The sequence below is a fragment of the Acanthochromis polyacanthus genome, chromosome 23 (assembly GCF_021347895.1).
Source record: "Acanthochromis polyacanthus isolate Apoly-LR-REF ecotype Palm Island chromosome 23, KAUST_Apoly_ChrSc, whole genome shotgun sequence".
Lineage (NCBI taxonomy): Eukaryota > Metazoa > Chordata > Actinopteri > Pomacentridae > Acanthochromis > Acanthochromis polyacanthus.
The window spans coordinates 25574594-25598303 of record NC_067135.1 but is presented as its reverse complement, the minus strand read 5'-3'; the positions used below and the strand labels follow the sequence as shown (position 1 = coordinate 25598303).

At 37.5% G+C, this 23710-nt stretch overlaps 2 protein-coding genes across 6 annotated transcripts in view; one reads left to right on the top strand and one right to left on the bottom strand.

Annotated features, from left to right (window-relative positions):
- Positions 1 to 23710, bottom strand: part of LOC110971042 (butyrophilin subfamily 2 member A2-like) — a 184496-nt gene that overhangs the window by 40308 nt on the left and 120478 nt on the right. The gene's annotated exons all lie outside the window — the stretch shown is intronic.
- The window catches only part of LOC110972306 (butyrophilin subfamily 3 member A2-like), a 113777-nt gene continuing 98991 nt past the window's right edge, over positions 8925 to 23710 (top strand). The window contains exons 1-6 of one of the 5 annotated variants that reach the window (XM_051943924.1): positions 8925 to 8979; positions 9366 to 9464; positions 10940 to 11281; positions 17181 to 17486; positions 17573 to 17692; positions 18217 to 20999. In XM_051943924.1, the coding sequence (XP_051799884.1) occupies positions 9374 to 9464; positions 10940 to 11281; positions 17181 to 17486; positions 17573 to 17692; positions 18217 to 18767 (1410 nt within the window). In that variant the 5' untranslated portion in view covers positions 8925 to 8979; positions 9366 to 9373 and the 3' untranslated portion in view covers positions 18768 to 20999. Of the gene's footprint in view, positions 8980 to 9365; positions 9465 to 10939; positions 11282 to 17180; positions 17487 to 17572; positions 17693 to 18216; positions 21000 to 23710 lie in introns of those variants that run through there. The other 4 variants (XM_051943920.1, XM_051943923.1, XM_051943922.1 and 1 more) reach the window with 4 other exon arrangements.

Sequence of the window (23710 nt, the reverse complement as noted above, 5' to 3'; positions counted from 1 at the left end):
TTTGGCAAGCTCTCTGGATTTTTGCTCTGAATGAAAATGAAATTTAGTGAACTGTTTTATAAAAATATTTCTTTTCTCTGAATGCAGCTGAATGACTAGAAAAACACATATAAAAGAAAGAACTGATAACACAGAGCAGATGATTATTTTATTTGTATTTCAATAATACTTTTATACATCTCTAGATATGTATGTAACTTTTGTGATTGGTTTTGTTTGACATCTGTGTTTGGTAGCTGGTATGTGTTTATTTTCAAGATGCATTGAATGTTCTGTACAAATTCAAATAAAGTTTAATTTAAAAAAAAAGTTGTGATCATTTATTTTTATTTTTTCTCTTCATGCGCAGATCCTGATTGAAATTTAAACATAAATTATGTTTTAAAACAGTGCTACAGAGTTTTTATTTGAGTATGTTCAATAAAAACATTTTTCAAAGCAGAAGTTGCAAAATCTCTTCAAACAAAAACAAAAGTCCTGTTTAGTTGGAGATGCTGTGAGGATATGCAGACAAATTATAAAATCATATTGAAGAGTTATATTCTCTCTCTCTCTCTCTCTCTCTCTATATATATATATATATATATATATGTATATATATATATATATATATATATATATATACACTCAACAAAAATATAAACGCAACACTTTTGTTTTTGCTCCCATTTTTTATGAGATGAACTCAAAGATCTAAAACTTTTTCCACATACATAATATCACCATTTCTCTCAAATATTGTTCACAAATCTGTCTAAATCTGTGATAGTGAGCACTTCTCCTTTGCTGAGATAATCCATCCCACCTCACAGGTGTGCCATATCAAGATGCTGATTAGACACCATGATTAGTGCACAGGTGTGCCTTAGACTGCCCACAATAAAAGGACACTCTGAAAGGTGCAGTTTTATCACACAGATTTGAGGGAGCGTGCAATTGGCATGCTGACAGCAGGAATGTCAACCAGAGCTGTTGCTGGTGTATTGAATGTTCATTTCTCTACCATAAGCCGTCTCCAAAGGTGTTTCAGAGAATTTGGCAGTACATCCAACCAGCCTCACAACCACAGACCACGTGTAACCACACCAGCCCAGGACCTCCACATCCAGCATGTTCACCTCCAAGATGGTCTGAGACCAGCCACTCGGACAGCTGCTGAAACAATGGGTTTGCAAAACCAAAGAATTTCTGCACAAACTGTCACAAACCGTCTCAGTGAAGCTCATCTGCATGCTCGTCTTCATCGGGGTCTCCACCTGACTCCAGTTCGTCATCGTAACCGACTTGAGTGGGCAAATGCTCACATTGGATGGCGTCTGGCACGTTGGAGAGGTGTTCTCTTCACGGATGAATCCCGGTTTACTCTGTTCAGGGCAGATGGCAGACAGTGTGTGTGGCGTCGTGTGGGTGAGCCGTTTTCTGATGTCAGTGTTGTGGATGGAGTGGCCCATGGTGGCGGTAGGGTTATGATATGGGCAGGCGTCTGTTATGGATGAAGAACACAGGTGCATTTTATTGATGGCATTTTGAATGCACAGAGATACCGTGACGAGATCCTGAGGTCCATTGTTGTGCCATACATCCAAGAACATCACCTCATGTTGCAGCAGGATAATGCACGGCCCCATGTTGCAACAATTCTTGGAAGCTGAAAACGTCCCAGTTCTTGCATGGCCAGCATACTCACCGGACATGTCACCCATTGAGCATGTTTGGGATGCTCTGGATCGGCGTATACGACAGCGTGTACCAGTTCCTGCCAATATCCAGCAACTTCGCACACCCATTGAAGAGGAGTGGACCAACATTCCACAGGCCACAATCGACAACCTGATCAACTCTATGAGGCAAATGGTGGTCACACCAGACACTGACTGGTTTTATTTATATTATATATATTTATTATATTTATTTATTTATTTATATGTGTGTGTGTGTGTGTGTGTGTGTGTGTGTGTGTGTGTGTGTGTGTGAAATACACAATAGCAGACAGTGAAATACAAAATAGATATGGTTTAGATGCCGAGTGAACATGGAAAATCTCACTGCTGATATAAATTTAGCAGCTGTCCACTTTAAGAAATCACAGTCATACTCTTCTCCCAGGGCTCCTGCAACACTTGTAAAACTGGATCTCATTTATCTTGTTAAAATAGAGACCAAAAATCATCTTTATCTGATCATCTAATAAGAGTAATGGTACTCTTACTTGAGTACAATTCTTGACTACTCTACCCACCTCTGCTTGTTTTAAATGAACTTCGGAGCCTTTATTAGCTTCATGTTGCTGACACATTTAAGCTAGCATGTACTCGGTCATGTTGGCCAAATCGTTCAGTTCAGTATTTAAAGAAGTAAAACCAGCTGAAATGCATGACGAACACATACAAACTACTTTAAGATGATGTTTCTGCAAGAATGGCAAAAAAAAAGAGTAATATGAGATGAGAAGAAACTACCTTTGTTTTTTGAGGAGAAGTCGAAACTGCAGAGAGAGTTCAAGTCTGCTGAAGAAAGAAATGGGCAGAGCTCATTTTAAAATGTTACTCTCACTGTTGTTGTGATAAATCTGACAGAGTCTCTCTGTCTTGGCATATTTTACCCCAGGTCTTTTTATTCTCAGTATTTACACCAACACTGGGCGTCATCTCACCCAGTTGTACTCGGACTGGTGTTGTAATAACTCTGACAGAGTTAATATACTTTGACAATGCATATTTTACTCCTGAGAATTTACTGTGCATAATGACATTTGAGGTGAAAGCAGCAACAATAGCAGGGGTCGGCAACCTTTAACACTCAAAGAGCCATTTCGACCAGTTTCCCAAAGAAAAGAAAACAGCAGGAGCCGCAAAATCCTTTTGGCATTTAAAATGAAGACAACACTGCATATATCACTTTTTTACCTCTATGCCCTTGTTAATCAGTCATGATTAATTAATTACAAAGCCTCTAATTGGATAGATCCATTTTTAATTGTGTCCTTCCACTAATATGTATCTTACTTGGTTAATGTCATTTTTGCTCCTGGACCTCATATGTTACATAATGTTAGCTGGAAATCAATATTTTGCGAATGTCTATTTAACTGGTAAAATCTATTTATCTTAAGCTAATAACTTTTCTCCGGTAAGTCGCTGACCTATTTTTCCAAGACGACACTCCTCTGACTCTAACCTGCTGCCTGGAAGTGACATCGAGCCGTGTTCTTGCGAGTAACGTGTATTACCCTATCATGAGTACTTAGTGGAGCTTTAATATACAGGCTTGCCATTCTTGATTACAAAACGATGTGAAACTACAGGCGTTGCTTCTCCAGGAGTAAAATTTTAAAAAAGGCATGAAACGTGTGGGAATTGGAAGGTCCGTGTTCTCTTTGCGCTCTCATGCACAGGCACAGCACATCCGGTGGAGTGACACGTCAAAGTAAGAGCGGTAATTTCGCAATAAAATTCTCTATATTAAAATGCATTGAAACGCACCTGAAAGGCAGAATAATGTATTTTCCAAAGTTACAGGGAGCCACGACAGAGGGCTGAAAGAGCCGCATGCGGCTCCGGAGCCGCGGGTTGCCGACCCCTGAACAATAGTAAATGGTAAAAGATGTTTCAATAATGTTCCAGTGTAGTTAAAAATAATCATTATTTCTGGATACTTTGTCTGTTTTAGTTTGTGATAGAAAAGTAGCAGCAGCTTACCTTTACAGAGTCAGCTGTCCAAATGATTCCACATCAACATTTGTAACTTTATTCCCTGAGTGAATGATTACTATCAAAAGCATTTAATTGGATGAACCATTTGGTGCAAGAAAGATATTTACCTTGAACATCCTGTGCATTAAATCTTTATTGCTGGTCCAGATCCTCATCTATAAAGCTGTAAAACAATCCATAGTGATGATATGTGACTCAATCTGAAACTGAAATCATTCAAGTGAAGCAGAAACAAAGATATTTATATGAACAATGCAGCAATGTGTACTTTCTACCTGCGTAAATATTAACCAAGATGTATTAGAAATATGAAAATAATCAGAGATAATGATACGTAATAACACGGCTATAAACACTGATCTATGGGAAGTCTCCTGATATTTCTGTCAGTGATGTTCTACTGAGTCTGATTTATGTCATAATAATGGAACAAAATGCCTTAAATATTAAACAAAAACCAACATTTGTGGAGAATAAAATCTCACTGGTAAATAAAGTTAGTTTGTTGTCATTTATGCTACCATGAGCTTTGGTTTACAGTCAGCTCTGCTTTCTGATAAGACTTTACTGCCTTGATAAGACTAAGCAGGGACACACCATGAAAACGATTTTAAACACATTAAACAGAGATCAACCTACTAACACTTAAGAAAACTCAATCAGATACAGCCGCAACAATCCAAACTGATTTAAATCAACTAAATGTCAGAAAACCCCACAAGGCCTGAAATGGAAGAGCAGGTTTAGGTGGAAGATGTTTTACTGAACTACTGCAGGTTAAATGTTTTGTTAATGATTGACATCACTGGAATGTTTTCCAAAGAAAGTCATCTGAGACCATCATAACATCTGGAAAAGGTTGTCTTGGTGTTGCTTTAAGAATCCTCCAAACATCCTGAGAATGTCAAGATGTTTTAATCAAATGTTTACACGTTTTTTCAAAAAAAATTCTCAATTTATGCAAATGTTCCTGCAAAGTTAATGTATTGCTTTAACATAAACATTCAGTGGAAGTTGTCAGAAACACAGGTGATGTTCCATGAAACCAAAAGAGGAACTGTAACACATATGATGACATATTTGTTGCACACTGCCATTCAGAAGTTTGGTGTCACTTAGAAATGTCCTTATTTTTTGACAGAAAAGCATTTTTTTTAAATGAATATAACATTAAATGAATCAGAAATCTACTCTAGACATTGCTAATGTGGTAAACGACTATTCTGGCTGGAAATAATGGAATACCTCCATAGGGGTACAGAGGAACATTTCCAGCAACCATCACTCCTGTGTTCTAATGCTACATTGTGTTAGCTAATGGTGCTGAAAGGCTCACTGATGATTAGAAAACCTTTGTGAAATTATATTAGCACATGAATAAAAGTATGAGTGTTCATGGAAAAAATAAAATTGTCTGGGTGACCCCAAACTTTTTAGTGTATACACAGTATGCATAATATTTATATTTATAATAAGATAAGATAAGATCTTCATTTTTCATCCCGGAGTAAATTATTTTGCCAGAGTATAATAAACAATAAACAAAAGTTAGTGAATATACACAAATGCACAGAGGTTAGTAACAAAATAGAAATAACAAAGAATGCAAAGCAAAGGAATTAAAGGAAGAACTCTGCAACAGTCCTGTTTGCTGCTGCATTATTTATTTTTGCCTACATAATGAAACACTGCATATGTTTTGTAGTTTGATCTTCAACATGCTGCTGAGCTTCTGCATCCTGTTTTATTTTAGACTCTGCAAAAAGGGAAAATGAACCGTGTAGACATGAATTCATCCATCCATACATTCTCTATACACCGCTTTATCCTCACGAGGGTTGCGGGGGGTGCTGGAGTCTATCCCAGCTGACTCTGGTGAAGGCAGGGGACACCCTGGACAGGTCACCAGTCTGTCACAGGGCTACATATACAGACACACAATCACACTCACATTCACACCTACGGACAATTTAGAATAATCAATTAACCTCAGCATGTTTTTGGACTGTGGGAGGAAGCCGGAGTACCCGGAGAAAACCCACACATGCACAGGGAGAACATGCAAACTCCATGCACAAAGATCCCAGGCCGGGATTTGAACCAGGGATCTTCTTGCTGCAAGTTGAAAGTGTTAACCACTAGACCACTATGCAGCCCCGACAAGAATTCAGCATTTAAAAAAAAAAAAAAGTGTGAGTTTTCATGGAAAAACATGAAATTGTGTGGGTGACCCCAAACTTTTGAAGGGTAATATGTATTACTTACAGTTTTGTAGTCTCAAGAACATCTGGAAAAACACATTGTGAGAATGTTTTATCGACTAATGTTCTTTAACGTGTTCTTTCAACAATAAGGCAAAATGTTCCATCTTTAAGATATCATATTACAGCAGTATTTCTCAAATACAGGCATATCAAGGGGGACGTGGGCGACTGGGAGGAAAAGGTCCATCTATACAAAACTAATTAGCTGAACTACTGTTTTAATGCCGGCCTGTTTTTCGCAGCGTACAACATTACTGAAATTGTGCTGGCCCATAGTATAGAGATGTCTCTGGCCCATAGACTTTATATGTGCTGGTCGTTCGGACTCCAAAGTACAGACTCCTGAGAACGGGAGAACGCATCATTAATATGCAGTCAGAACACCAGCATACTTGATCATGTCACATACTCAGCTCATCTACACCAATTATTTTAACCAGCGATGTCAAACATGCAGCCTGTGGGCCAAAACCGGCAAGGCAGTTGGACTCCGCCAAGGCTGCCCCTTGTCTCCAATCCTGTTTGTGGTCTTCATGGACAGGATCTCAAGGCGCAGTTGTGGTGGGGAGGGTGCCCGGTTTGAGGGCCTCATGATTGCATCTCTGCTTTTTGCAGATGATGTGGTTTTGTTGGCGTCCTCAGACCATGACCTCCAGCATGCACTGGAGCAATTTGCAGCCGAGTGTGAAGCGGCAGGGAGGCGGATCAGCACCTCCAATCCGAGGCCATGGTTCTCTGCCGGACACCGGTGGATTGCTCCCTCTGGGTTGGGGGGGAGTTGCTTCCCCAAGCAAAGAAGTTCAAATATCTCGGGATTTGTTCATGAGTGATGGGAAAATGGAGTGAGAGATGGACAGGCGGATTGGTGCGGCGTCATCAGTAATGCGGGCGTTGTACCGAACCATCGTGGTGAAGAGGGGGCTGAGCCGTAAAGCAAAGCTCTCGATTTACCAGTCCATCTACGTTCCAGTCCTCACCTATGGTCATGAGCTTTGGGTAGTGACCAAAAGAACAAGATCGCGGATACAAGCGGCCGAAATTAGCTTCCTAATTCTAAGGCTGGACTCAGCCTTAGAGATAGGATGAGGAGTTCAGACATCTGGAGGGAGCTCGGAGTAGATCCACTGCTCCTTCGCCTCTAAAGGAGCCAGTTGAGGTGGTTTGGCCATCTGATTCGGATGTCTCCAGGGAGACTTCCTTTGGAGGTTTTCCGAGCACGTCCGTCTGGGAGGAGACCCCAGGCCAGACCCAGAACTCGCTGGAGGGATTATATATCTCGTCTGGCCTGGGAATGCCTCGGGATCCCCCAGGAAGAGCTGGAAAGCGTCTCTGGGGGGCGGGATGTCTGGAACAACCTGCTTCACCTGCTGCCTCCGCGACCCGACCCCAGATAAGCAGAAGAAGATGGATGGATGACTCTAAAAAATTATGTAATTTTGGTGTTTTGCTTTATTTAAATGAGCATGTTTTTCAAACTTGTGCTAAATTCACCACAATCCCAAAGATAAAGGACCAAATGGTTCTCATTTAGTAGTGCAGCAGGTCTCAATGTGGAACTAGAGAGGAAGTGATTCATGCTGTCCAGGACTGGAGAATAATAACATCAATAATTACATCAAGAAAAAGTCAAACACCAAGAACATTATATATGTGTGTGTATATATATATATATATATATATATATATATAGAGAGAGAGAGAGAGAGAGAGAGAGTGAGAGAGAGAGAGAGAGATGCAGTTGTCTGAACTTTTTACTTGTTTGACCTTGACTGTGTTAGCATCTTTTTATTTGTGTGTTCATCATGCCCTAAATATTTCTTTTTTCTACATTAAAATTGTTTTTGCAGGTAAAATCTACTCATTTGTCCTCGTCATTCACTCTGTTGCTGCCGCTCTATACTTACTCTGAAAATAACAAGTAAGGAAATTGTGAAAATTTACATTTTTCTGTGATTTCATGGCATATGTTTTGTTTCTGAATAATATTCACCATCTCTCTGTTCATGTCCATATTTTGTCCTTCCATTAACAACAATCATCTATGTTTTTTTTAACTAATTACAGTACATTAAATCAGTGTAATTTTACAGTCAACATGATTGAACTTTTTTTTTTAATTTTAAATAGAGCTTTCTTTAATGTGAACATTTTTTACAGTGTTAACCTGTTCTTATGCTTAACAAGTAGTTTATTTTCTTTTCTGCGGTTTTGATAGATACTATTTGTAATTTGTAACATGGGACATCTGTGAGATGCCAGTAAAATGTTGAACAGATTACAGTTAATGATTTCATTGTTTATTTGTTTTATTTTAGGAGTTCACCTCTGCAATGACAAAATAATATCTAATCAATCTGGGGAAGAGTTGTGTTAAATATTAACATGTCAGTGTTTGCTCTGTGTGATAAAATAACGAACATCCTGTAAATCATTACATTCAATCTGCAATAAAAGCACAACTTCAATCATTTTCTTCAACTGTACAAAAGGTTCAGTAATGTGTTCACTCTGAGTTTTTAAAGATAATTTAAAGCATGAAGCTAAAAGTAGAGCCACCATGTTTATGATAAATAGTCCAAGTCAACATGCAATATTAAAATTATATTTGGACAGACAGGATGCCTTTATACACACCTGGATGATGCACAAAAAGGAGGACGAACACTTTTTTATTTTATCTGTTCAAAGTCCAAACACTTTTATTAGAGGAGGAACAACGAGTTCAGATTAAACTTTAACAAGACATAATAAAACAACAACAAACTCTAAATTCTCATAGAAATATGGATTTGTTTCTCTCTGCATTGTTTTAAAAGTTTACCTTTAAGGTTTATTTCTTGATAGATTTAATGCTGAATGATAGTTTTACTTTTACAGACACGTCAGCAGTGACCACACCTCGTTGTATTTTACACATCCATGACCAGAGTCCAAACCTTATCAGAGGCTGTTGACCGTACAGCTCACTGAGAGGAGAGGCGACGCTTTGACGCTCTGAACAGGTATTTTACTTTTTCTGAAATGGATTTAAGCTTTTATTGGCGCTCCTGTCATAGTTTCTTGCACTTTACTGTTAAAAGAAAGTTGAATGAGACAGAAAAACAGCCTCCACAGTCAATAAATAACAGACTGTGTGGAATTATGTTGCCGGTGATACTGCATTCTGCTGCAGATATTATCCATTTAAACATGTATACACAGATTATTCAGCTAAAAGCAACTGAAATGACTGTTATGATACTGTAAATGTCCTCTGCTTTATCAGAATCTGCTTCTGTAAATGGACTCAATCATCTTTTGTTTAATTAGTTTTTTTAATCGGACAGTTTTGTATAAAAACTTTGCATCATCACTTTTTCATGTCATTCCTGTGTGTCTGAATGTTCAGCACTCAGGATGGTTCACATGATGGAGGGATCATCTCTTAAATCTCCGCTCAGAAGCTTCAATGTGTTGGTTTTCCTTCTTCTCACACACTTTGATGAAGGTAACTTTGACACACACACACTAGTTACATTTTGTGTTTAACCCAACAAACACACTCATTGTTCAAACTCACATCTCTTCTTCTCGGTTGGATTGCTCTCAAAGTATTTATTTTAGCAGATATCAGGTAAAACTGCATGACTTGACTTTAACTTTGACTTGACCTTCTACACAGCAAAGAGTCTTATTGCCAAATCTGCTCTTAAATTTACATTAAATTTAACCATAGTTTCAGAATGGTATTACAGCAACACGAAAAAGATTTGAAATTTAGATTTACAGGTTGCTCGTTGCTTTATAATGTGGAGAAATCAATGACGTCACTATTTCATCTTTGGTCGATGTCAGACATCTAAAGTTAAACTGAACTTCGTCTTCGTTAAAATTCAAACACTTTTGTTACAATTCTTGCAAAAGTCAAATTGAAGACAAACGTCAGAATTCAAAGTTTAAATTCATACTTTTGACAAAATTCAAATTTAAAGACAATTCAAAATTGACAAAAAGTCACAATTCTCAATTTAATGTCTGAGTTTTATGTTGAAGTCAGACATCAGTCAGTCAAGTTTTAAAACTGGTTAAGCTAAAAAAAAAAAAAAAGGTCAGAATTCTGACTTTCAAGTTAGAACATTAAGTCTAACAACAAACTTTACCGGGCTTTGCAAAAGTTCTGTTACACGGTTTCATGATTTTTAGAGACGTTTACATGTCGGAGTGAAAATTTCCATTAAATAAACTGAAAGTTCTACCTTATAGGCAGGTGTCCTTAATACAACTTTCTTTCTCCGGTGAAGTTGTATCAAGATGGAAGTCAAAAGAGTTGAGATATCTGCTCTCCTTCATGCTGGCCACAACAAGTCTGACAGAGCCAAGCAGCTGAACATCAGCCGGATGACCGTCCACAGAGTCGCGGAGAGGCTCAAGAATGGTGAAGATCTTTCAGATGATCTTTCAAGAATGGTGAAGACCTGAAAGATCTTCACCATTCTTTAGCCTCCCCGCGACTCTGTGGACGGTCATCCGGCTGATGTTCAGCACGAAGGAGAGCAGATATCTCAACTCTTTTGACTTCCATCTTGATATAACTTCACCGGAGAAAAAAATTTGTATTAAGGACACCTGCCTATAAGGTAGAACTTTCAGTTTATTTCATGGAATTTTTCACTCCGACATGTAAATGTCTCTAAAGATCATGAAACCGTGTAACAGAACTTTTGCAAAGCCTGGTATTTGTGGTGCTTTGAAAAAAAAGCTGATAAAAGGTGACAAAATGAGAATTTAAGATGTAAATAAGATAAGATCAAACAAAAACACATGAGAAAAAGGCAGAAAAAAGGTGATAACACCAGAATTTAAGGTGTAACTAGGATAAGATAATTAAGAATGAAGCACATTTCTACAGTGCCAGTTGCACCTTTTCACTACACCAACTTTAAGTTGTGCTTATGTGATATGAGCTACATTTATTTTGTGCAGGTCAGTCTCAGGCCATGGCTCCATCTCAACTCGTTGTATCGATGGTTGGTGGAGACGCTGTGTTGCCGTGCCATCTGGAAGCTGGTTTAGATGCTGCTCAGGTGACGGTGGAGTGGGGGAGGCCGGATCTGGAGCCCAGATTTGTGTATATTTGGCACAACGGGAAGGAAATTACAACTAACCAAAACACAGCCTACAAGGGAAGAGTGTCGATGTCCATCGACGAACTGAAACAAGGCAACGGTTCCCTGAAGCTCACCCAGCTGAAAATGTCTGATAATGGAAGATACAGATGCTACATTCCCAAACAGAATAAAGAGTATTTTGTGGAGCTCCTTGTTGGTGAGTAAATGAACGACACTCTTCTACATCTAGAACTTTTATTTTATTCACCTCTTTCATGCAACCATCCCTACAGATCAGGACAAATGTGTTGTAGGAGATGATAAGAACTGAGGATATCTCATCAATCCTCTTGTTGATATCATTTTAAAAATGTGTAAGTTAAAACATTTCCTCCAACTAGATTCAAAATTTTGCAAAAAATTTTTTTTTTTGCAAAACACTAAAAATTCTGCACTACCCAGCAACTTTTGAAACCAATAGGAAAAAAATTGCTCACATCAATTCCATTTTTTTTTTAAATTTTAGTGAACAAAAAACCCCCAGCCCTACCCCAAAAAACATCCAGAAAGTTCTTGGACTTCAGAGGGTTGTTGGAAAATCTATTCTTCTGAGCCACTTTTGCTAACTTGCTCTTAAATGTTGGTGGTCTCGATTCACAAGAACAAAAGTTACCACAATGCTCGTAGTTTTAAAACCAGATGGAAAAGATGAATGAAATGTTCGTTTATTGGGTGAGGTATCAAACTACAATAGAAAAGTGGATGTTGCAGTTTTTCAGTGTATGTGATTAACATAGAAAGAGAAATAATTTGAGGATAGAACCAAAAGAACTAAGACATGATTATCAAGTGAACAGTTTATGCTACTATTTCTTTTATTTTTACGACATACGACATACTATGATGTGCAGTACTACCTGCCATACAAAAAAAATTAACATACTGTACAATGGCACGTTTTACAACACACTTTACTATAATTTTAAAACATATTATATTATGATGTTTTTAATGACATAACTTACAATTTTGATATAATATATTGCACTGTAACACCTATACAAGACGGTTCACCATGACAATTCTTTACAACATACTTTACTATGACTTTTTTTGACAGCATTCTTTACTTTCATGTTTTATTCACAACATGCTTTACTATTACAGTTATTGTACAACATACTATGACATTTTTTCAGCATTTTCACAACATACTATACTATGACATTCTTCATGACATAATTTGCAATTTTGTTCCTGCTTATTGTACAATGACGTTTTTCACAACATATTTTCTATGGAATCTTTCCCAACATGCATCAATATTTTGATCACATACTATTGTATACTACAGTATGCAACAAAATACCACACAATATTTTTACCACATATTTTCTACCACACATGTAAACATGCATATGTGGTAAAAATATTGTAGGGTAAAAATATACTTCCATTTTTTTTAAAGACACTAATCTTCGAGAACTGCTATTGATATAGTATACACACGTGGACAAAATCTCTAAACAGCTTGAAGTTCCTGTGACAACAGTGGCTCATATTATTCAGAAGTTCAAGACCCACGGGACAGTAGCCAACCTCCCTGGACGTGGCCGCAAGAGGAAAATTGATGACAAATTGAAGAGACGGATCGTTGGAATTGTATCCAAAGAGCCCAGAGCAACCTCCAAAGAAATTAAAGGTGAACTCCAAGGCCAAGGTACATCAGTGTCAGATCGCACCATTCGTCGTTGTTTGAGCCAAAGTGGACTTCATGGGAGACGACCAAGGAGGACACCACTGCTGAAAAAAACTCATAAAAAAGCCAGACTGGAATTTGCAAAAATGCATGTTGACAAGCCACAAAGCTTCTGGGAGAATGTCCTTTGGACAGATGAGACCAAACTGGAGCTTTTTGGTAAGGCACATCAACTCTATGTTCATAGACTCAAAAACCAAGCATACGAAGAAAAGAACACTGTCCCTACGGTGAAACATGGAGGAGGCTCAGTAATGTTTTGGGGCTGCTTTGCTGCATCTGGCACAGGGTGTCTTGAAAGTGTGCAAGGTACGATGAAATCTGAAGACTATCAAGGCATTCTGGAGAGAAATGTGCTGCCTAGTGTCAGAAAGCTTGGTCTCAGTCGCAGGTCATGGGTCTTCCAACAGGACAACGATCCAAAACACACAGCCAAAAACACCCAAGAATGGCTGAGAGAAAAGCGTTGGACTATTCTAAAGTGGCCTTCTATGAGCCCAGATCTGAATCCCATTGAACATATGTGGAAGGAGCTGAAACATGCCATTTGGAGAAGACACCCATCAAACCTGAGACAACTGGAGCTGTTTGCTCATGAGGAGTGGGCCAAAATACCTGTTGACAGCTGCAGAACGCTCATTGACAAATACAGAAATCGTTTAATTGCAGTGATTGCCTCAAAAGGTTGTGCAACAAAATATTAAGTTATGGGTACCATCATTTTTGTCCAGCCCTATTTCATTAGTTTGTTTTTTTAAAATAATTATGTTAATCAACAATTCAAAAGTGATGGCTGATTTTGATTATTTAATTTTCAATAAATTTTTATTTATTGTTACTTTTGTGAGTTTCAAGTGATTTCAGTGAGAATTGTGGGTTTTTCCTTCTTTAACTGAGGGGTACCAACAATTTTGTCCACGTGTGTATATCATATAGTATATATATATAAAAATGGTTGTCCAACATAAAGTGTTTATTTTTCCTATGTGTGGAAACTTATGGCCCACCCTGTTGTAGTAAGACATATTTGACAATCTGCAAATTGAGCTTGGCCTACATCATGCAACTTATTAATTAGTTTTTATGAGATTCTACTTTATGAGCATTTAAAGGGGAACTTCGGTTTTTTTCAACCTGGGGTCTGTTTTCATGTCATTTCATACATGTGACTGATGGAGAAATGAATTTTTGACGTAGCTCCAGTATTTAGCCAGGCAGGCAGCTTAGCAGCTCAGCTCGCAGCTCGGCTTGTGAAAAGTATGGGGCAACTGGCCCCCCCGCGTCAAAGTCCACTTTAACGTGCTTTTTTCCCCACACTGACCGGCTGGGAAAGTCTCAATGAGTGTCCCACAACATACTAGGGATGAGAAGTGGAGCGATTTTGTGTCGGATTACAGAACAGTTAGTTTTTTCTAAACCTGGTAAAACTAATGGGTCGTCAGTGCGCATTTCCGAGTTGTGGCAACAGAATGGTGCGTTACACTTCGCGCAGCTTTCACAGACTACCATACTTGGAGAAGGAAACGCTAAAGTTGTGGCTAAACGTTTTACAAATGGACCCTGAAACTCCAGTTCATGCACTTCGATGTAAAAACTTCGGTAATCCGACACAAAATCGCCCCACTCGTCTCTCTTCACCTGAGGCAAACAGCTGTTTCCCCCACCGGTGTTTTGGCGCGAGCTATCACGCGATTTCGGAACGAGATTTGCTTTGTAGCGTCCCGAGATTTGGATACAAACCACAGCAAATAGCGATCGCCAAGTAATGTGGAGGTTTTTGTTCACTTCTCATCTCCAGCAGAACAATTAATTACAAACAAGCATACAAGTCTGTTCTGGCTAAGCCCAACTCCCAAAGGAATATGGAACAATTTGAAAGAATTCTATAATAACCATCAGGGGTTCAGAAATGTATACATATACAAAGATGAACACAATCAGCAGGTCATATGATTAGATAAACCTCATGATATATGTGCATATTTCATATGTATCCAGAGGTGGTTAGAACTAGACAGGATCTTCTACTCAAAACAAATAGGACGTTATAGATGTGCGAAGTGTTTACCTTGTATTGAAAATTCATTTCTCCATCACTCACATGTATGAAATGACACATGAAAACAGACCCCAGGTTGAAAAAAACCGAAGTTCCCCTTTAAGAGGAAAAGCTGCCATTAACAGATGTGACTGGTAGTTAATCTGACCATTCAAAAGTGGCGTTAAATTTACTTTTAGAGGATGCAGGATAGGCGTTTGGATGAAGGCAGTGAGAAGCTAGACGAATTTTCGTCAAATACCAGCTTTAACGTTCTTCAGATCCCAAGTGGGTCAGAAGCCACTGGGCTGTTGTAACCGGACCCATTAGATGGAGAGCTGATCCAGTGATTCTCTGACAATCAATTAATTTATTTGGTTGATTTAAGAGGATGTAGTGGCCCTAGGATTTTCGTCATGACATACTATGCTGATGGGTTTTAGCAACATGCTGTACTATCATGTTTTTTTTTATAATGTGCAACATTTTACCACATACTATACTCTTAAAATTTTTCACAGCACATCATACTATGACCTTTTATATTACATGCTTTCAAAGTTGTTTTAAAGATAGACTATATTATGACATTTTATTACAGCATATATTATATTTCATTACATTACAACATGCCATACTATAACATTGTATTGACCACATATTTAACTTCGATGTTTTATTTATAATACACTTCACTATGGCAACATTTTTTACAACATAATACATGATTGTATTGCAACACATTATTCTGCTCAAAAAATATAAGAAGAATTCAACATACTATACTACATTTTTATGACGTACACTACCAGTCAAAAGTTTGGACACACTTTGTCATTCAATGGTTTTTAATTTATTATATGTGGCAGATTAATACTGAAGACATCATAACTATAAAAGAATAGAAATGAAATTTTGTCATAAATAGGGCTGGGACTTCAATGCGTTAATTTTGATTAATTGATTGCAGAAAATATAACGCATTAAAAAAATAATGCTTTTAATTGCACCTTTCTTAGCTTCCTTATTTCTGGCCTGCTGATCCTCATTCCAGCCCTGTAGGTGGCGGTAATGTACCCAAAGTCTGTTTTCCAGCCGTGAAGAAGAAGCACAGGAGTGATGTCAGAGCACAAGAAAGTTTGGTGAACAGTGAAGGAAGAAAAGATCACGTTGAGCTTGTTGGGAGGAAACCTTTCATTGAAAAATCTTCCCAGTGTCAGCTTGGATAAAAGCGTGGTTGCGTGCAAATTGTGCAACAATTTTTCTGATCACTGACAGTATCACCTCAATACAAAACAAATTGCTGTTAGCACCAGAGATAACGTTAGCTATGACAGTCCTGTTCATATACCTCTGACTGGGAGATGGTGTAGCCATCCCATAATAGACAACTTCAAGACAGTGCTTGAGTTTACCAAAAAAATCTTAATTTCTAACCTTTTAGTTCATGAAACAAATATTTTGTTTCGAAATAAAAATTTCTATTCCTATTAAAAGAACCATCAAAATGATACCATTTATCAGACCCATAAACTATGAAAACAGAATGAATCTTTGGATTTTCTGTTTTTTGAAGGTCCTTGAATTACTTACGCTGATATTATGTGCCACACAGTTTGAAAACCTGACGAAATTCAGGCTTTAAATAGTCAGAATCACATTTTTCCACATGTCCTGTTTAAAATTGTATTATTTTATAAATTTTAAATTCTAAACACGTGTGTATATATATATATATATATATATATATATATATATATATATATATATAGATTGTGGGTTGGGAACAGCCCATACGCCTGGCTACATCACTGTAGCTCAAACCGGCCTCCACCATACCCAGTGCCCGGAGATGTTGTTCATGTGATAGACGCGGCATGATGCTGTTCACTGGACTAACAATGGTGGCCTTTTTTGGGCCTTTATATAGGCCTTCAAAACCCATTCTCAAATTGTGCAGATACTCACTGAGTATTGCTTGGTGTGTATTTGGTTCACTTTTGCAAAGTGACCAACCCATGTGCAATGAATCATGACAAAATGACAACTCATCATTATCTCAACTACCAGGACACTAGATCATCAGTAAATCCACAATGAATAATTACAACCCCCCTACAAGTAGAATTCTGCAGACATTTCTACCTCAAAGTTTCTGTTGACTGTCAGTATACTGTCTGATGACATTTTTTAAACATTGTTTGCAATTTATTTAAGACAGATTTTTTTTTATCAGGCAGAATAGCATTTTATTCTGTAATTCTGGTTGTCATTCATCTCTGTGAAGTTCATCTCTGAAGTCTTTTTCTTTCTCAACAGGTTCTGTCTCATCACCTGGACCATGCAGGACCTCAACCATCACTTTAGCAGGATTTGATAGAACCCACGGCTCAGTGGAGTTACAGTGTGAGTCTGCAGGCTGGTATCCACAGCCTGAGGTGTTGTGGCTGGACGGTGATGGAAACCTCCTCTCTGCTGGACCTACAGAGACAGTCAGAGGTCCTGATGACCTCTATACTGTCAGCAGAAAAGTGACTGTGGAGAAGAAACACAGCAACAAGTTCACCTGCAGAGTCCAGCAGAAAAACATCAACCAGAGCAGAGAGACATGGATCCATGTTCCAGGTAGAAATAATGACAGAAATGATGAGTTTCAGCTGAGAACAGTTGAGGTTTGGTGATTTGTAACTGCAGTGTTTTTATGATTTCAGATGATTTCTTCAAGGTCTCCTCTAGCTGTGCTGCTTCTGTCGCCTTTAGTGTGATTTTTGGCCTCATGTTGGTTCTTACAGTTGCATTTTTTATCTGGAAATGGAAGCAAAACAAAATCCGTGAGTCAAAACTGTGTTTGATTTATTCAAAAATTATTTTTTTGTCAAAGCTCTGCATTGATTAAGCTATTAAGCTAACAAATGATCAGAACACAGTCATAAGCATTCATCCAATGTTCATATATAAACGTGAAAAAAGTTTAGATATTTTTTTAAATGTTACAGTATCAAGGTCAAACTGCAACTATACTGAAGATACAATAATCCCTAATTACTCCCCACATCAGGGGAAATTTCACATGTTACAGCAACAATGTACAACGAGATAATAATTATAATAACAACAATATATACAATATATACAAGACTGAAGGATGAAAAATGAATAAATACTGTAGTAGTAATAAAAATGAGGGTATAATAATGAGGTTATAATCATAAAAATGAGGTTATAAAAATAATTGAAATGAGGTTCTAGTTTTAAACATTTTATTAGATTCATGATCTGATCAACAACTTTTTGACACCAGTAGACGTAATTATAACTTTGGGTTTTCTGTTTTTAATAAATGTTTTCACTGCAGAAATGAAACATCCAAACGAAGAGGGACAACAGCTGATGACAGAAATCAATAAAATAGAAAAACTGGACAAGAAAAAGGCAAAACTACATGAGGAGTGCATGAAGAATGAGGAAGAACAGAAAAATGTCACACAGACGATTGAAGCTCTGCACAAAATTACAGACAAACTGGCAAAGCAGAAAGAAAAACTCACATCCCAACATCAGGAGGCAGATGAGAAATTTGAGGAACAAGAGAAGAAAATGAAGTTACTGGATGAAGAAGTGATGAAGAAGGAGGGAAATCAGACAGCAAACAGAGCACAGGGATACTTTACACTAAAGAACATCATGATTGAAGTCAAAGGGAACCTGGAGGACAGAAAGAAAGATGATGATAAAATTCTGGACGTGAACACAGAGAGTATAAAGAAGACTGCATATGATGAGGTTGAAAAACTGACAGAAAAGAAGCAGAAACTAGAGATCAGCATGAAGCAAATGAAACAACAACTAGAGGAGATGGAGAATCAAAAGAAAGCACTTCAGAGCAAACTACAGTCAGACAAATGAAGGAAAGTGACAGGATCATATCTCATCTCTTCAGTCATGTTATTGTGAGAAAATACAGAAACACAATTAGAGTTTATGTCTCTGATCTCTTTTTAGACACAATATTTAGAATATGATTCATAAAGATAGATAGATAGATAGATAGATAGATAGATAGATAGATAGATAGATAGATAGATAGATAGATAGATTTGGATCATGTAGATTTACATGACTGAATGTTTTTGTTAGTTTCATGTTGTTATACTGGTTGATTATCTTTAGAATTTCACATAAAAATCAGGGTAACACATTTGTACTGTAAACATGTTTTATGGCTTTTATTTTTTGTGTCTGAACATATCAGTGTGCACTGAATTATGTATTATTTTTTACCTTTTGTTCTACTAGAGCTTAGGTGAGACCACATCTTTTCACCACACATTTGGCTTAAATAATGTTTAAAGCTTTACCGTTTTTGTGCCTAATCACACACTTTATTTTCTTAACATTCACAATATGTAAATGACTATAAACCTAAATAAAGGGGAGGATTAATGATCTGTTGTTTTTAAATAGGGATAATCAGGCCTTAAAGTTAATAAAATGTGGCTCTTATTTTCTTTTTGGTTTACCACTAAACACATTTTTAAGTATGGAATTTTGACACTCAGCCAAAACTCAGCCAAAACTCATGCTTTGGCTACATTATTTACACTAAATGCATGATGTTTTTTTTTAAAAAATTATTATATCTCAGTGTTTCTGACAGTGAGAATTTACTTGTGATATGACCAATGTGTCTGCAGAGGATGAGAGCTTCATCCTGGTTGTTAAGCACCTTGTGATTTTAGGTTTTTTAGATTTTAAAACGGGCTGCACAGTGTCGTAGTGGTTAGCACTTTCACCTTGCAGCAAGAAGATCCCTGGTTCAAATCCCGGCCTGGGATCTTTCTGCATGGAGTTTGCATGTTCTCCCTGTGCATGCGTGGGTTTTCTCTGGGTACTCCGGCTTCCTCCCACAGTCCAAAAATATGCTGAGGTTAATTGGTGACTCTAAATTGTCCGCAGGTGTGAATAAGAATGTGATTGTGTGTCTGTATATGTAGCCCTGTGACAGACTGGTGACCTGTCCAGGGTGTCCCCTGCCTTCACCCGAGTCAGCTGGGATAGATTCCAGCACCCCCCACGACCCTCGTGAGGATAAAGCGGTGTGTAGAGAATGGATGGATGGATGAATTTTAAAACAATTGTCATTTTAATTACCAGTTTACTTGAAATCATATCTTTCTATTCATCAAAGCTAACCAAAAAAAAGAAATAAAGAAAAAAAAGGGAAAAAAAATCTGATTGTGGATCGCTCTTGATGACTGGAATCCAAAATGGTCAAACTTTGGTTTCCTTCTTCCATTTGATGAATTTTTTCAATAAGATGATGAAGCTCTTTAGTAAAAGTTAAACATGAGCACTTTACCACATAATTTTGTGGTTAAGGTTGTTTAGAGTTGCTTTGTGTGTTTCTGGGATTTCTGTCTTCTGTTCAAAATTTGTATTCTGTTTTCTTATCAAAATGTGTTTTTAATATTTTTATTGGACATCTTTCCGGACAGTCTCTCTCATGACCAAGAATATCTGCTGCATCTAATGTTAATGACTGCAAGAAAAATGATAACAATATGTTGGCTGAAACCTGAGCCACCGACAATTACACAGTGGACACAAAAAACTAGACAAGTTTTCTTGATGGAACAGCTGACAGCACAACTGCAACTAAAAACCCCTGTTTTTGAGAGGAAGTGGGGCCCAATGATAGAATTCCTGTCGTAGGACTCAACCTATGCCTGTATTTTCTCTTTCTTCATTTTGTATCTGATTTTGTATTTGGTATGATGCCCAGTCTCAGGACAATGTTAATGTTTTTGTTTATTTCATTGCCCTGTTATATGGCAATAAAGTTCTAAAAAAAAAAGTGTTTGTTTTTCATTAAATTGAAAAAAAAAACGTTTTGATTTTCAGAATGTTTTCTTTGTGATAAAATATGTCTGTGTGTATTTAGACACTTTAAACTGTTGGTTTGATATTTTTTAAGATATTAAATAATAACAAAAGTTTCCATAACCATGTGAAGACTATTTACATTTATCGCGGCAGTCTTGAGCTTTCAATGCCTACTGTAACTCCAAATTTCTGTGATGGAATTATTGAAATGTCTCTTTCTTACAAAATATATGAAAATAAACCAAATTATGTGTTGTTGTTCTTTCATAAATTTATTATTAAATATTCATACAGGAACTTGAAATATCAGTTGTGGAGATGTAGAAAGTTATGTTAATCAAATTGGTGTCATGGTCATTTAACCTCTTGTGAGTGATAATTGACTACAGCTGCTGACTTCTTTGAGTCAATTTAAATACAACAGATCTGATTCACTCATTAGATTATACCAGAAACATTACAGTGGGAAAGTCTGAGGAGCTCAGAAATGATCCATCCATTATTATCTACACACCACTTAATCCTCTGTAAGGTATGTGGGGACTAGAATCTATCCTAGATGAAGATATGTTTCACCTGGACAGGCAACAGTTCATCACAGGACCACATAAAGACAGAAAAGTAAACACACTCACATTCACACCTGCAGCTAGTTTAGAGTCATTAATTAACCTCAGCATGTTTTTGGACTGTGAAAGGAAGGTGGAGAACCCGGTGAGAAAAGGCCATCTAGAAGAAAGTTCTGATGTCAGATGAAACAAAAATTGATGTTAACATTCAAAAAACAGTTTAAAAGAGCAATTTGATCTCCAAATTCTGCTTGAAAGGTTCCTGAAAAGTTCAATAAATCAGATGTAACCAGAAGATTTGTTAGCAAAGATTGTATAATTATACTTTTTGTGATGAATAAAAGTCTCAAAAATTAACACGTTGTTTTTAGCCCTGAAGGACATTACACAAATAAGAACATGTGCAAACAAACAAACAAAAAACAAACACTAAAGCAACATTGGATAATGTCCAAACCTCTAAACTTTAACCGAGCAACTTACCAAGTGCCAAATCCGTTAATTCAATTCAATTTTATTTATATAGCGTCAATTACAGTCAAATCGTCTCAAGACGCTTTACAGAACCCAAATGCCTGACCCCCAGAGCAGCCCAAAGGCGACAGTGGCAAGGAAAAACACCCTTTTAACAGGGAAGAAACCTCGAGCAGAACCCGGCTCTATATAGGGGGGACCCATCTGCCTGCTGGCCGGGCGGGTTGAGAAGGACAGAAGAGGGCAAGGGGGAGGGATGGGAGAAGAGGGAGGGGTGGGAAAGCAAGGAAAACACAACACACATTTGGATACATGCATGACAGGATATGTGACACAGACAAAGTATAAGCTGACATTGAAAACTGACTCATAGTTTACTCTGATGATGTACGGCTCTGACATTAAACATACTCCATATATAGCTAGCAGTAAAATTCAAACAGTATGTAAGTTAGCATAACAAGTATAGTGAAGGCAATGCAGAGTTGACTGGAGGAATAGGGGGAGCTGGAAGCGGAGGGCTGGAGGAAGGTCAGCAGCAGCATCCCACAGTGGACATGATGGAGACCAGACCAGCTGGTGGAACATCAATCGCAGATCTGAAGCATCCAGCTCTGGTGAGGAAAAGCTGCCGTTAACAGACATGACGCCACATATTAAAACCCTAAAGGTTAGCAATAATCTCTTAAAATTAACCAGTTACATTAATTAATTGAATAATCATCAGAGAATTATTGGACCAGCTCGCCATCTTGCAGCCCAGAGGGATTTCACCCAGGTGGGATACTGAAGAACGATTAAGCTGGTCAGTGAGGAAATTCACCTAGCTTCTCACTGCCTCCATCCAGATGTCTATCCCTCTTCCTCTGATAATTAATTTAACTGAGTAGCTCCTTTTGAGTGGTTAAAATTAATTACCAGTCACGTCTGTTAACAGCAGCTTTCCTCTTCACGGGTTTGCCACTTGGTAAGTTGCTAGGTTAAAGTGTAGAGGTTTGGACATGAATAACTCCTGGGATAAGTTTAAAAAAGGTCACACAAAATTACTTAAGTAACCTTTCAGAACCTTTTCAGATGTAATGCACACATTAACCTGACTTTTTACGACCAGAGGAGATATATATATGATTGATTGTTATGATAGGGATAAAGTAAATGTACTCTCTGTCTTCTATGGTGACTCTGGGCAGAAGACCGGGTTGGCTGTATTGAAGTTCTTAAAATTATGTTTTACAGGCAGCTGAAAAACAGTTAAATGAAGATGATATTAGCTTTATTATTATTATTATTTCCTGCTCTTTTCAGGCATTGTTAGCGTTTGTTACTGTTGATGAAGTCAAATAATTTAGAACAGTTGTGAACAGGATACTCACATAGAAAGACGTCTGTCTCCATGTCCGGACTTGCAGCCAGACTTTGTACTAAATATGTCCTGACTGCCTCATTGTGAGGCGAGCCCAGTCTGTGAAAAATCAGAACATTCATTTACTACTCACAGCAGAATAACGGTAGAGTTAACTGTGAAGTCATTTAAAATAGTTTTGAATTAGCAGACACATTTTGAATGAATGAATGAATGAATGAATGAATGAATGAATGAATGAATGAATGAATGCATGCATGGTTTACAGTCTACAGTACAATTGTGTGCATTCAGCTGACAAAGAATTATACATGCTTACAGTAAACATTTTTTGTCACAAAAAAGAAATGAAAAAGAAAAAAGAATAAACAGTCACACCCTTGTTCCTAAAAGTACAAAAAGCAAAAATAAGTCATGTTTGTGAACAAAGATGGAGGACGACATGATATCACTGCTAAACGTTACGAATTCAGAGCATTGTGCTAAAACTCACTGAAAATATCCTACAAATCGAATATATTCTTACTGCAAGTTTAGGACTGTGCTCTCCTCTTTTTTGC